Source organism: Oncorhynchus tshawytscha, linkage group LG26, assembly GCF_018296145.1.
Source record: "Oncorhynchus tshawytscha isolate Ot180627B linkage group LG26, Otsh_v2.0, whole genome shotgun sequence".
Classification (NCBI taxonomy): domain Eukaryota; kingdom Metazoa; phylum Chordata; class Actinopteri; order Salmoniformes; family Salmonidae; genus Oncorhynchus; species Oncorhynchus tshawytscha.
The window spans coordinates 11,676,477-11,690,206 of NC_056454.1; the positions used below are offsets into that span (position 1 = coordinate 11,676,477).

Sequence of the window (13,730 nt, forward strand, 5' to 3'; positions counted from 1 at the left end):
ACTCTCTGCACCAGTTTAACTTGAGGCTAAAACAATGTCATTTTGTTTTGTCCCATATTTTGCAGAGGACAACCAGTTCCTTGAGTTCCTGGAGTCTGAGGAGGGAACCCAGGTCAAGCCCACCTTCAGCTCCATGATAAAGGATGTTGAGGTGGTAGAGGGGAGCGCAGCCAGATTTGACTGCAAGATTGAGGGTAATGTCTCATAAACTCCTCATTTACATATACATGCAACATGGCCTCCTAATTTACATATGCATGCATCACAAGTGCTGTATCCATTAATCTGCCATGAAGTACATAAACCAAACAGAAGGAAGGCAAATATGGTTTTATGAGGCAGCACACATAGTGTAAACTTTTCTCTCGATGGTTGTCCATAATTGTAATCTGTTCGATCCCATTCATATTTCTAATACTACCTGCATCCTATGAATACCCATTGAGAAACACAGCCTGCATCCCGAAGTGGCACATGCTACAATATGCTGTTCATCCTATAAGAATGCTGCTCATTGACTACAGCTCAGCCTTCAACACCATAGTGTCCTCCAAGCTCCTCACTAAGCTCAGGGCCCTGGGTCTGAACCCCTCCCTGTGCAACTGGATCCAAGACTTCCTGACGGGCCAACCCCAGGTGGTGAAGGTAGGCAACAACACCTCCGCCAGGCTGATCCTCAACACAGGGGACCCACAAGGGTGCATGCTCAGCCCCCCTCCTGTGTACTCCCTGTTCTCCAACGCAATCATCAAGATTGCTGACGACACAACAGTGGTAGTGAGGAGGTGAGTGGTGGCAGGAAAATAACCTTTCCCTCAATGTCAACAAAACGAGCTGATCACGGACTACAGGAGACAGCAGAGAGCACATCCCCAAACACGTCAACAGACTGCAGTGGAGAGGGTCAAAAGCTTAAAGTTCATGAAACCAGTTTTAACCATGGCAGTAGCAAATTGAGTTAGAAAACCATGATAAATCTGTAACAATCAACTCATGTTGAAGACGAAGATGCCTAGTTTATGGCGCAGTATCGTATTTTAAATCAATTCCAGCAAAAATGTCAAATGTAACATTTCACCCCAAATTCTAATTACTGAAAAGTGTCATGATTAAATTATCGGTTCATTTTATATAATTTTTGTTCTTCTAACTTATTTGAATAAAACACATTATGTTGCTGTAGTATTTCCATAAATTATAATAATTGTATACTAGTTGAAGTTAAACTAATAATATTAGTACATAAAAAGTGTCTGTGGACATGTTTCTCATTACCATAACACTTTCAAGTTCCTATATATATTTTTCATAGTTTAATAGTTTTATTCGCGTATGATGCATCATCTATTGAAGTAGTCCTTAGATGAGCACAAGTTAATATCTTCACTTATATGCCTTCAGAATGAGGATCTTATTCTGAAGGCATATTTCGGTAATGATAAGCTAATTCTAATGTATAGTCAATGGGGTGCGCTGGGCTGTAACTTTAATTTACTAGGACCACTGCTTACATATAGTATAGATTTTTTTGTTGTCAAACATCAATTATTTGATTAAGTAGAGGTTGTCAAGAAATATGGTTGTATAAACCCAATTTTGTTTCACTTACAGCCACAATCTGGAGTTTGTCTTTCAGCAAAGAACAACCCCACCACTTAAAGGAGAATATCCCCCATTTTGACGTGTGTGATTTTAGTATTCAAGTTTTTTGGATCAACAAATTAGTTACTGAATCTCTAATGGAGCTCAGTACAGATTTTCTTTTTATGTCAAACATTCTCATCTCAGAAACCTGCTTATCATTACCGTAATGCACCAATATTTTGTAAATGGTAAGAAAAATAACTAAGACAAAATTACTGAAGTATAAATCTAATAGTATGCCTTTATCCAAATGTGTACATAAAAATAACATGTCTACACAAGTAATTATGACAAACAAGATTCAGAAGGTTACGTGTTGCGGTAATGAGAAATTACAAAATGTATTTAAAAAAAAATTCAATTATGTTTAACTCAGGCATTTTCATTAGGTGATCAATGTAAAAAATGATTTTTAAAAATGGATTTGTTTACCTTTTTCGACTTGGAAAACAGTTTTGGAAATTGTGGTAAAATGCATAATATCAGGTCAACTAACTTTAACAATAATTCTGAAATGGCAATTGCACCGCCCGCAACCGCAGGGCTTTGCAGAGGGCAGTGCAGTCAGCCCAACGCATCATTGGGGGCACACTACCTACCCTAAAGGACATCTACAGCACCCGTCACGGTAGGCCAAGAAGATCATCAAGAACCTTGGGCAACTGCAGCCTGGTGATCTGAGGTGAGCCCGAGCCATGGCCTGTTCACCCTGCTACCATCTAGAAGTTGGAAGCCGTACAAGTGCATCGAAGCTGGGGACCGGTAGACCGAAGCTGTTGATCAATCTCCGGTCCATCAGACAGTTAAATAGTAACCACTAGCCGGCTTCCACCCAGTACCCTGTCCTGAACCTTAGACACTGTCACTAGCCGGCTACCATCCGCTAAACTGTACACAAACCAAAGTAATAAAGTTGGTCTGTATTTTGTGGTTCCCAGGCTACCCTGATCCAGAGGTGGTGTGGTACAAAGACGAACAGCCCATCAAGGAGACGCGCCACTACCAGATTGATTACGACGAAGAGGGCAACTGCAGCCTGGTGATCTCTGAGGTGAACGGTGACGACGATGCCAAATACACCGTCAAGGCTGTCAACAGTCTGGGCGAGGCCACGTGCACAGCCGAACTCCTGGTGGAGGTGATGGCGGAGGAGGAGGAGGAGGAAGAAGAGGAATGAGTGGTACAACCAGTACAAAACAAACCGATATCCCCTGTTTTTAGCTTTTACAATCTTTTTTAATAGCTGTGTTGGTAATACACTCCCCTTCTCTGACACACTCTGAAATGGGGGGAGAGGGAATGAGCTTCATTACCTTTTGCTATGATTATGCACTTTCCTACTTATCAGTTATAGTAGATATCAGATGTTGATATTTCTAACATTACCTTGACATTAACCGCATTAAGGCTGTTTGTGTGATTCATTTATTTGATTTGCTAAATTTACAGTGTCTACGGTTTTCTCCCCTCAACCAAACAAACCCGAAGTCAGTGGCGTGTTTGTGGGTTGTTCCACCAATTCGGTGCCTTTTGAGAAGTGTAACTTGGTCAACATTTTTTTTTTTTCACCAAATGTTAACTTTATCATAGAGTGCACATGTTCAACTTAATAACAAACACATTTTCCTAAGTGTGTAAGTGCCAAATAATTTAACACGGTTGACAATTTCATCTTATATCGGCCATGAATCCCCTAGTGACGGGGAATGGAAGTTTTGGTGCAAGCTTCACAAAGACATGTTTAATTGTTAAAACAATTCTAGCCTGTCTATCTATGCGTAACAGAGTTGATGTGTTATGGCAGACCCGCTCAGTTTTCCACCACAGGAGTAGAAACCAGCTCCCCTGCTTTTACACTATGATTTGATTGTTGAATGTTTCTTTTTGAAAAGAATATTTAAACATTTATAGTTTCACCATTATTTGAACGAGTTCAGTTCACGTAACAAGGTTGACCTTTAAAATGAGGGACAGACATAAAGTAGTCACGAATCACATTACATAATGGATCATCTTCACATTTGGCTTTGTCAAAGCGGCAAAATAACTAAGGCTTTACAATGATGGTGAAATGTTCGGGTTAAGTGGGTTCAAATGTTCCTAGAAGTCAGAGGGTGCACATCATGGTACATGTCAAAATGCAGAATTTAGCCACTTTAGCAAGTTATTATTTATATTAAAAATCTGTGATTTGAATTGTCCATGTGGTCTGTTAAAGGGCACTTCATTTAATATAACACAAGGGTCAATTCAATATTGGTGACCAATTGCTACTTATATAAAAAGGCAATCATTTTGTGGAATGACCCTTGTGTTTTACCAGCATTATGGTATTTGCAATTACTTGGGCTTTTAGAATGTTTTTTAAATTATTTAAGCACAGTCTTGTTATCATATTTGAGCATCAGTTTTGTGATCTTCCCTGCAAGCACATATCCACCGTTATTACACATTTGCAATACTAAACAGACCAGTGAATTATCACACACAGATTTTTATTTTGTATTCGATTGTGTGTAGATTATATTTCTTCAATTTTTATAAATGTATCAGTATGAGAGATTACATGTAATGAGAACACTACAAGTGTAGTTGCTCACGGTTACAAAATAAATTATCACAAAATCAAGCTGGTTGTATTTCGTGATTGGGATGAGTTTCCTATAGTGTTAGAAGCATTGGGAAATGTCTAGATTGTTTTTGTCAATTAAAGAAAAACAAACAGTAAAAAAAATGACTGACCGGCATTGTTCAATTAATTGACTTATTTCTATAACTTCCTTAACTGAAGAGGCTAATATGTACACCATAAATACTAGAACTGCACAACTATGAAACTTGGCTTCAGATGCCCTCACCTCTGGGATAAAGCTATTCTCAAAACGATAAGCCAGTCATCCAAAACCATAATTGACGGCTCTACACAGGTGCTCCTGCCAAAGGACAACCTGTGACCCCTTCTGGTTCTAGACTGAGACCAACTTCCTTCACAAGGCCCAGGGTCACAAGGAACAAGCTCCATTATGTTGGCAATTGTGAGACTTGGAGCAACCACCACCAGGGACAAGTGAACATCAGCAATGACTTCCAAAAAAACCTCACCAGGAACACGTTCCCTAACGCCGTCTTCCTCCAGCCCTGAGCACTCGCTGGAGGGGAACTGTTAGCCATTGCCGCCTCACTCTGACTTTGAGAACAATCTCTACCTTCTCCAGAGCATTAGTGTTCCTCGAGTATTATCAATGGGGGAACACTAACTGTATTCTCCTCACCTCCGTATGGTCATTTTCACGATTTCATAAGTTAATAGAATGCAACTTTAGATCATTAGAACGCATTCCCCAAAAGCCACACAATACCCCTGAACGGATTTCTGCAAGTGTAAAATACCACGTGAGTCCTCTTTTACATTCGGGGTCGTCGCAGTTCGATTGATCAAACAACCATGAAAAGGCAGGCTATCGCTCCCTCAGTTGCCTATTGTTATAGGGTTGTGTGTAAGTTCGAATCTGGTATCAGGATAAATATAACAATGAGTCACCGATTTTATACTATATTTTTTTATTAGCTAAGTAATAAATGGCAAATGCAACTTTCGTATATACAGGCTCACTGTAATGCCACTGTAATGCCACGCAGGGCAGAACAGAGAACTGACAAGATTCGCACAAGTAGACAATGGACCTGATCGGACAGCTCAGAGCCTCTGCTCTTTTCTGTCCATAAGAAACAATTGGATTGGTGGAAGAGGCAGGGCAGGCCAGGAACAAGGAAGACTGGTGTGGTCAGCAAGGCATCCCCCGAGGCTGAATGCCCTAAGGTTTTTATCAGAACGGTTGTAGATTAGTGTCGCCTTTTTGCTTTTCCCGACATGAGTTTGTGGTGTTTTGTTTTAAAAATAGAGGTAAAAATTAAAACAAAGTAAAAAATGTAAATTTAAAAAACTGACGATGTATGTAAACAGTGTTCTTATACTGTGATAGGCCAACAGACGGGTTGGAACAATGTCTATCACAGTAGAAACTGGGCGTGGTTTAGACTCACCCAGCCTATTGTTGATTTGTTGTCGTACGAGCTGGTACCAGCCCCCGGGCGCTCCAGTTGATAGATGTAACTTGCTGTGAAGAATATCTGTGCGCTCATGCTCGATACCGTTATCTCGCACCTGGCTCCTGTTATCTAACAAAAGACCGCTTGTTCTCGCAACACCCTGCTCTGAACGTGCCTCCCCCCAACTCATTGCACAGTTCCTGTCTTCATGTTATTCTGTATTTTTCCATCATGAGAAAGGCCCATGGCCCTGAAACTGTTAACAATGTTTCAAGTCAGCTATGTTGCATAACACATACATCCACACAAGCCAACAGCAGATAATATTCAATCATATATATGGTAATGGCTATAATGTAAAACACAGAATCCAACACTATGCACATCAACAACTAATGCTAGCCAGAGTGAGATGCACTAAAATCTAAAGAAGGAATACTAAGATAAACACTCAAACTTTTTCAGCTAGTTGGCCGTCAACATTTTAGCTATTAAGAGAGATGCTAACTGTGGATAACAGTCATTCAAGATTTCAGCATAGCTAGCTAGCAAATCAATTCACATGTATTGCTAGTCAACCAAGTGACACCTGCATCTCCAGCTGTAGCCACTGAAAAACAATGAGGGGAAAAAGTCACTCACTCACCCACTCCAATGACATCCTCCCAGCAGCTAACGTTAGACTCTGTGTTTTTAACTTGCTAAATAAATAGGTAGTGCCAGAAATAGACAAGCTAGCCCAGGGGTGTCAAACTCAATCAGCACATGGGCCGTATTGAAAATGTGGTGCACTCAAAATGTGTTGTTGTTGAGTAGCCAGTCTAGGCTACTTCTCAAATGATGCTGTAATAGGCCTACATGTTTCTCCTTTGTATGGTGTTTTGTTGCAGGTTTAGTTTTTTTAGGTTATTCATTGTCAAGCTTTAGAAAGCGAAGCCAGACTGCAACATTTTAGTAGCCTAGCTAGGACTGTGGTATGTGTCTGTACACTTTCCTTCCACTGCACACTGTAAATGGGGCAACTGAAAGCAAGCCCCATTGAAGTTGAATTCACCAATGCAAGAACATTGAGCTGTAATTTAATGAAGTAGACTGTTGACTCATTTTATATTCGCTTGTTTGTCCAATTTGGTTCAAGGGCCTTGTTTGATACCTGTACTAGCCTATTGTCTACATTATGACTGACTTGTGCTCTTTGCCCATGCTAGTTTGATTGTATTGACATTTTATTTTTGTATTTATTTAACTTTTATTTAACTAGGCAAGTCAGTTTAAGAACAGTATTATTTACAATGATGGCCTACACCGGCCAAACCCGGACGACGCTGGTCCAATTGTGCCTGCACTGAGACTCCCAATCACGGCCGGTTGTGATACAGCTTTAGTTACAGTAGTCCATTTTAGTTCAAAATATTGAGTCATTGAAACTGGAACAGTGCATCCCAAATGGGTGGAGGCAGCAAACAATGTACCAGGCCAGCAGGGATTTACAACTTCATTGCAATATTTTTTTGGACTACCAAGAAATTGGTGAACTATATTAATCAAGCATTGAACTACATCCATCCATTCTGCCAACAATGCCTTACTTTACGTCATGGAATTTTGAGTCAAATAGGTTCTATTTTTAAAACCTCTTTTAAAAGTCAGTTTTGCAGCATAAACTAGGAATTTTATATTTTTTACTGCTGTTATGATTGTCTGTTTCATATCTGCAAAGTAGTTCCAACACTGTCGGTTCCACTTTACCAGAAGAAAACACTACATGCTGCATGAACTGTCGACAGCTCCTCAACAACAGGAAGCGACAACTCCGGTGGATCTGGCTTTCCCCGCAACCTCTCTTCTTCAAGCTCCTGATTCTCATCACAAGATACAACCTAAAGAAAAAGTATTCCAGCGGAACCTCACTAATCTCACAACATGACTGGGAAGAGTCTCCTCCCTCTCACAGCTCAGTGAGAAATGTCAGCTAAATCAGCACCTGACAACCAAACAACCTTGTTGTCAGGCTGTGGAGGAACCACAACCTCCACTACTCTGGTAAAGGACATGTCAGCTAAAGGACCAAAATATAATCACTGACAACTTCTGAATACAGTAGATCACTTGGGGGAACCAAATCCTTTCTCAAACCACCAAGATAACCTAGTTCCTCAGTGTCACTCAACACAACATAGAACGTCTCCCCTAAATAGACACAGGAATCAACCTCCGCCTGTAGAGGGTACACTTTATCACATTTCTCTTCCCAGGTCGTCTCTGCTCTTCCTCATTCGGGAGAACCATTTCCTCCAAGTCCCCACACAAAACATCCTCCTCCCTATCTGGTTTTCCATCAGCACTCTTCTGAACATGAGTTACTTCACAACCTATGTGTAGTTATATTATTTAGCTACACTGCTACATGGCAGCAAAAAAAAGGTATTAAAGGCCCAGTGCAGTCAAACATGTTTTTCCTGTGTTTTATATATATGTATTCCACACTATGCGTTTGGAATAATATTGTGACATTTTGAAAAGTATATTGCCCTTTTTAGTGTAAGAGCTGTTAGAAAAAGCTGGATGGAATTTTGGCCTGCCTGATGACCAGGCAGTAAATTAGTTAAAAGATCCATAAGAAAGAGTTCCAAACAATTCTTGCTTGAGAAATTGCTTTTTGCTAAGAAGCTGTTTTTGTTTCTTTTTGACCATTTTCATTTAAAACAATCACATTAAGTTACCGAACCACACCGGTTTACAACCACACCACAAATGCTACATTTATCACGGACAAACCCCCATTTGTTACGAAACTGATTAAGACAACTTACCGGCACGCTGTTTGTTTTAAGTCAATAGGGGTCCTAGGTTTGCCTAATGGTTCTGTAACCTGAGCTAATGCGTGGAAGTATGAGTATGTGGACTGTGTTACGTGCATGTGCCCCCAGGAGACAGCAACCTTATCTGGGTCCAGGGCCAGCTCCGTCGTGACCTCCATCATGGGTCGGCCAACCCAAGCTGAGTATTAGTTGTTGACAAGGAATACCAAACTAAAGAGGTTAATTAACATAACACCGACCACATCTACATGCGTACAGTATTCTGGATAATAGCTCATATCTCGGTTAAGGTCTTATTCAGGACAAGCTGTTAACATGCATCTTTGATATCCTGCTCACGAGTAACCATGAATAAACAGAATATTCTTTATATGCCTAGGGACGGCGGAACAATTGATTTTACATGAACAAAAAAATATAGATAATTTTCGGCTACCTACATGAGATTCCTATTATGTATAAAAGAGTGAGATTATTTTATTTGTGAAATGGCAACCGAGCATTGATCGTGTCACCAGAATAAGATCCTCAATATTTATTGGAAAGCAGCAACAACCTCATAACTGTGTACTTTCACCACCCTGTGCAGTTCATAGTTTTGGAAAAAGTACTCAATTATCATACTTGAGTAAAACAGAAAATGAAAAGTGAAAGTTACCCACTAAAATACTGCTTGAGTAAAAGTATCTGGTTTTAAATGTACTTAAATAAAGTGGTAGAAAAAGTACTCAAATGGCATGATTTTCATGTTTTTTTATTTCGGACAGACGAGCACACTCGAACACTCAGACATAATTTGCAAACACAGTTTTCGTGAGTCTGCAAGATCAGAGGCAGTAGGGATGACAAAGTGTTATATTGACAGGTGCCATAATTCTGTCCTGCTTTAGCATTCTAAATGTAATGAGTACTTTTAGGTGTCAGGGAAAATGTAAGGGGTAAAAAAAATACATTATTTTCCTTATGTCACACCTTGGTCTTAGTATTTTGTGTTTTCTTTAATTATTTGTTCAGGCCAGGGTGTGACATGGGTTTATTGTGTTGCCTATTGGGGTTTTTGTAGGCATTGGGATTGTGGCTGATTAGGGGTGTGTCTAGCATAGGCTTGGCTGCCTGAGGCGGTTCTCAATCAGAGTCAGGTGATTCTCGTTGTCTCTGATTGGGAACCATATTTAGGTAGCCTGGGTTTCACTGTGTATTTTGTGGGTGATTGTTCCTGTCTCTGTGTAGTGTTCACCAGATAGGGCTGTTTCGGTTTTCACATTACGTTTATTGTTTTTTGTAAGTTCGTGTTTCTTTATTATTTAATAAACATGGATTGCAATAGCCACGCTGCATTTTGGTCCGATCCTTGCTACACCTCTTCGTCAGAGGAGGAGATAGAAGAAAGCCGTTACACCTTAGGAATGTAGTGGAGTAAAAGTTGCCAATAATATAAATAGTAAAGTACAGACACTCCAAAAAAACAACTTAAGTAGTACTTAAGTATTTTTACTTAAGGACTTTACAACACTGGCAGTTCATGGCTCAATTCATCTGTAGCCTAATAAACTGCATGCTTTCCTGAGACACAGTGGGAGAACTACACAACATATATGCATGACTACAATTTTACATTGATATGATGGTTGTAAAGACTCCAGCCACCCTAGTCATAGACTGTTCTCTCTGCTACCGCACGGCAATCAATACCGGAGCGCCAAGTCTAGGTCCAAGAGGCTTCTAAACAGCTTCGACTCCCAAGCCATAAGACTCCTGAACATCTAATCAAATGGCTACCCAGACTGGCCATCAAAGGTGAGCATTTGCCCACTGAAGTTGGTTACGATGCCGAACTGCAGTCAAGTCAAGGCCCTGGTGAGGAAGACGACCACGCAGATGAGCTTCCCTGAGACGGTTTCTGACAGTTGGTGCGAATCGGTTGTGCAAAAATGCATAGCTTCATCAGCTGTCTGAGTGGCTGGTCTCAGATGATCCCGCAGGTGAAGAAGCCGGATGTGGAGGTCCTGGGCTGGCGTGGTTACACGTGGTCTGCAGTTGTGAGACCAGTTGGACGTACTGCCAAATTCTCTAAAACAACGTTGGACGTGGCTTATGGTAGAGAAATTAACATTAAATTATTTGACAGCTCTGGTGGACATTCCTGCAGTCAGCATGCCTATTGCATGCTCCCTCAACTTGAGACATCCGTGGCATTGTGTTGTGTGGCAACGCTGCACATTTTAGAGTGACCTTTCAATGATCATGCTGTATAATCAGCTTCTTGATATGCCACACTGGTCAGGTGGATGGGTTATCTTCGCAAAGGAGAAATGCTCAGTAACGGGGAACATTTCAGAGAGTTAAGCTTTTTGTGCTTATGGAACATTTCTGGGATCTTATATTTTTAGCTTATGAAACATGGGACAAAGACTTCACATGTTGCGTTTTATATTTTTGTTCCATGTAGAATCCACGATCTAACTCCTTGATGGTTCTCAGCCTCAGAGACATTTTGAGTCTCCAGGTCCTGGGTGATCAGACTCACACTGCCCTCATAACCCCTCCCCCTGTCACCTGGCCATTCTTATACAGGTAAAAACACTCTGCCATTTTAAACCGCCTTATCGTCTTTGCAATAGCACTGGTTTCAACGGGAGATATGACCTGGACAGGGTGGCAACTTCAACAACATAAGCATTCATATAGTCTTCGGTAGTGATTAATTTAAACTCATGAGTTTAAACTCGTCTGTTCAGAAAGAGAGAGGATTTCTGGTTTAACCCTTAGATAGCCGGGACCAGTTAGGCAGGGATTAGGACGGCTTCAGGAGACCCCAAATAACACATTTCTATGCATTATTAAATGAGTGGTTGGCATCTCGTAAGGCCCGTTGTCGCATGTACTGTACGTCACATGAACATTTTATGTGACATGGGGGGAGTGGGGTAAGTTGAGACATTTTTTTACATTCAGCATCAATCAGTCAAGGGAAATGTAGTATTCTTTCTAACAAATATATCTACATATATTTCAGGATGTTGAGTATCCCTGGAAATTATCAGAATTCAATGCAAACATTACAGTTTTGAATGCGCAAATATTGGGAATATAACCACAAAGTATTGTTTTATGTGCGCTGCGCCATCACACAGCAACAAGTCCATTTGATCAATGTTGAAGCCCATACATTTCTGGAGTGACATTTATTTATTTTTCCTACCATATACAGTGCACTCGGAAAGTATTCAGACCCCTAGACTTTTTCCACATTTTGTTACTTTACAGCCTTATTCTAAATAGGATTAAATAAAATGTTTTCCTCATCAATCTACACACAATACCCCATAATGTCGAATACTCCACTATTCAGACCCTTTGCTATGAGACTCGAAATTGAGCTCAGGTGCATCTTGTTTCCATTGATCATCCTTGCGATGTTTATGTAACTTGATTGGAGTCCACCTGTGGTAAATTTAATTTATTGGACATGATTTGGAAAGGCACACACCTGTTTATATAAGGTCCCACAGTTGGGAGTGCATGTCAGAGCAAAAACCAAGCAATGAGGTCGAAGGAATTGTCTGAAGAGCTCCGAGACAGGATTGTGTTGAGGCACAGATCTGGGGAAGGGTACCAAAACATTTCTGCAGTACTGAAGGTCCCCAAGAATACTGGCTTCCATCATTCTTAAATTAATGAAGTTTGGAACCACAAAGACTCTTCCTAGAGCTGGCCGCCCAGCCAAACTGAGCAATCGGCGGAGAAGGGCCTTGGTCAGGGAGAGGACCAAGGACCCAATGTTCACTCTGACAGAGCTCAATTGTTCCTCTGGGGAGATGGGAGAACCTTCCAGAAGGACAACTATCTCTGCAGCACTCCACCAATCAGGCCTTTATGGTGGAGTGGCCAGACGGAAGCCACTCCTCAGTTAAAGGCACATGACAGCCCGCTTGGAGTTTGCCAAAAGGCACTCTCAGACCATGGGAAATGAGATGCTCTGGTCTGATGAAACCAAGATTGAACTCTTTGGCCTGAGAATCACGTCTGAGGAAACCTGCACCATCGCTACAATGAAGCATAATGGTGTCAAAATCATGCTGTGGGGATGTTTTTAGGTGGCAGGGACTGGGAGACTAGTCAGAACAAAGTAGAGATCCTTGATGAAAATCTGCTCCAGTGTGCTCAGGACCTCAGTCTGGGATGAAGGTTTACCTTCCAACAGGACAACAACCCTAAGCACACAGCCAAGACAAGTCTCAGAATGTCCTTGAGTGGCTCAGCCAAAGCCCGGACTTGAACCTGATCGAACATCTTTGGATAGACCTGGAAATAGCTGTGAATCGCCGATCCCCATCCAACCTGACAGAGCTTCAGAGGATCTGTAGAGAAGAATGGGAGAAACTCCCCAAATACCGGTGTGCCAAGCTTACCAAGCATACCCAAGAAGACTTGAGGCTGTAATTTGTTATCAAAGGTGCTTCAACAAAGTACTGAGTAAAGGGTCTGAATACTTATGTAAATGTGATATTTAATAATTTTTGTATACATTTGCAATTTAAAAAAAAAAAAAATTGTATTGTGTGTAGATTGAATGTGTGTGGGGGGGAGAACTATTTAACCTCTATTGGATCGGTGTCCCTGACGGTTGTTGCTCAGTATGCGATAATGTGACTAGAAAATTTTGTATACAACAGCCAACTTTCCAGGACATAGACATGTCTTATATGGGCAGAAAACTTAAATTATTGTTAATCTAACTGCATTGTCCAATTTACAGTAGCAAAAATACCATGAAAAATACCATGATATTGTTTGAGGATAGTGCACAATCACGGCAACTGTTTTGATACATTCACCTCTGAAGGTAAATAATGTACTTACATTCAGTAATCTTGCTCTGATGTGTCATCCTGAGGGTCCCAGAGATACAATGTAATGTAATGTATTGTAGTGTAGTTGTGTTTGAAAAAATCTCTGGCTCCACAACCACCCCGCCCGGCCATCTAGATGTATTTTATGTAGAGAAGCTAACGCACCACCATGTATGACATTCCTGGGAGTGTGTAAACTCAAATGTTTTATTGCCATAGCATTTTTGTATGTTCTCTATAGTTATGTCCTTGAAAATGTATAAATTGGCCAATTCAGCACATTTGGGCAAACTCCCGGCAGACTCGATGCCAAATATTGTGACTCTGGGATGCTGACCTTCTAGGCAGAGTTCCTCTGTCC

General features: G+C 40.9%; 1 protein-coding gene across 1 annotated transcript in view; it reads left to right on the forward strand.

The window, feature by feature from the left end:
* LOC112225163 (myosin light chain kinase, smooth muscle) overlaps nt 1-4,273 on the forward strand; it is an 85,131-nt gene extending 80,858 nt beyond the window's left edge. The window contains exons 32-33 of the mRNA XM_024388843.2: nt 66-194; nt 2,583-4,273. Coding sequence (XP_024244611.1) covers nt 66-194; nt 2,583-2,821 — 368 coding nt within the window. The 3' untranslated portion in view covers nt 2,822-4,273. The remainder of the gene's footprint in view (nt 1-65; nt 195-2,582) is intronic.
* The last annotated feature ends 9,457 nt before the right edge of the window (nt 4,274-13,730 follow it).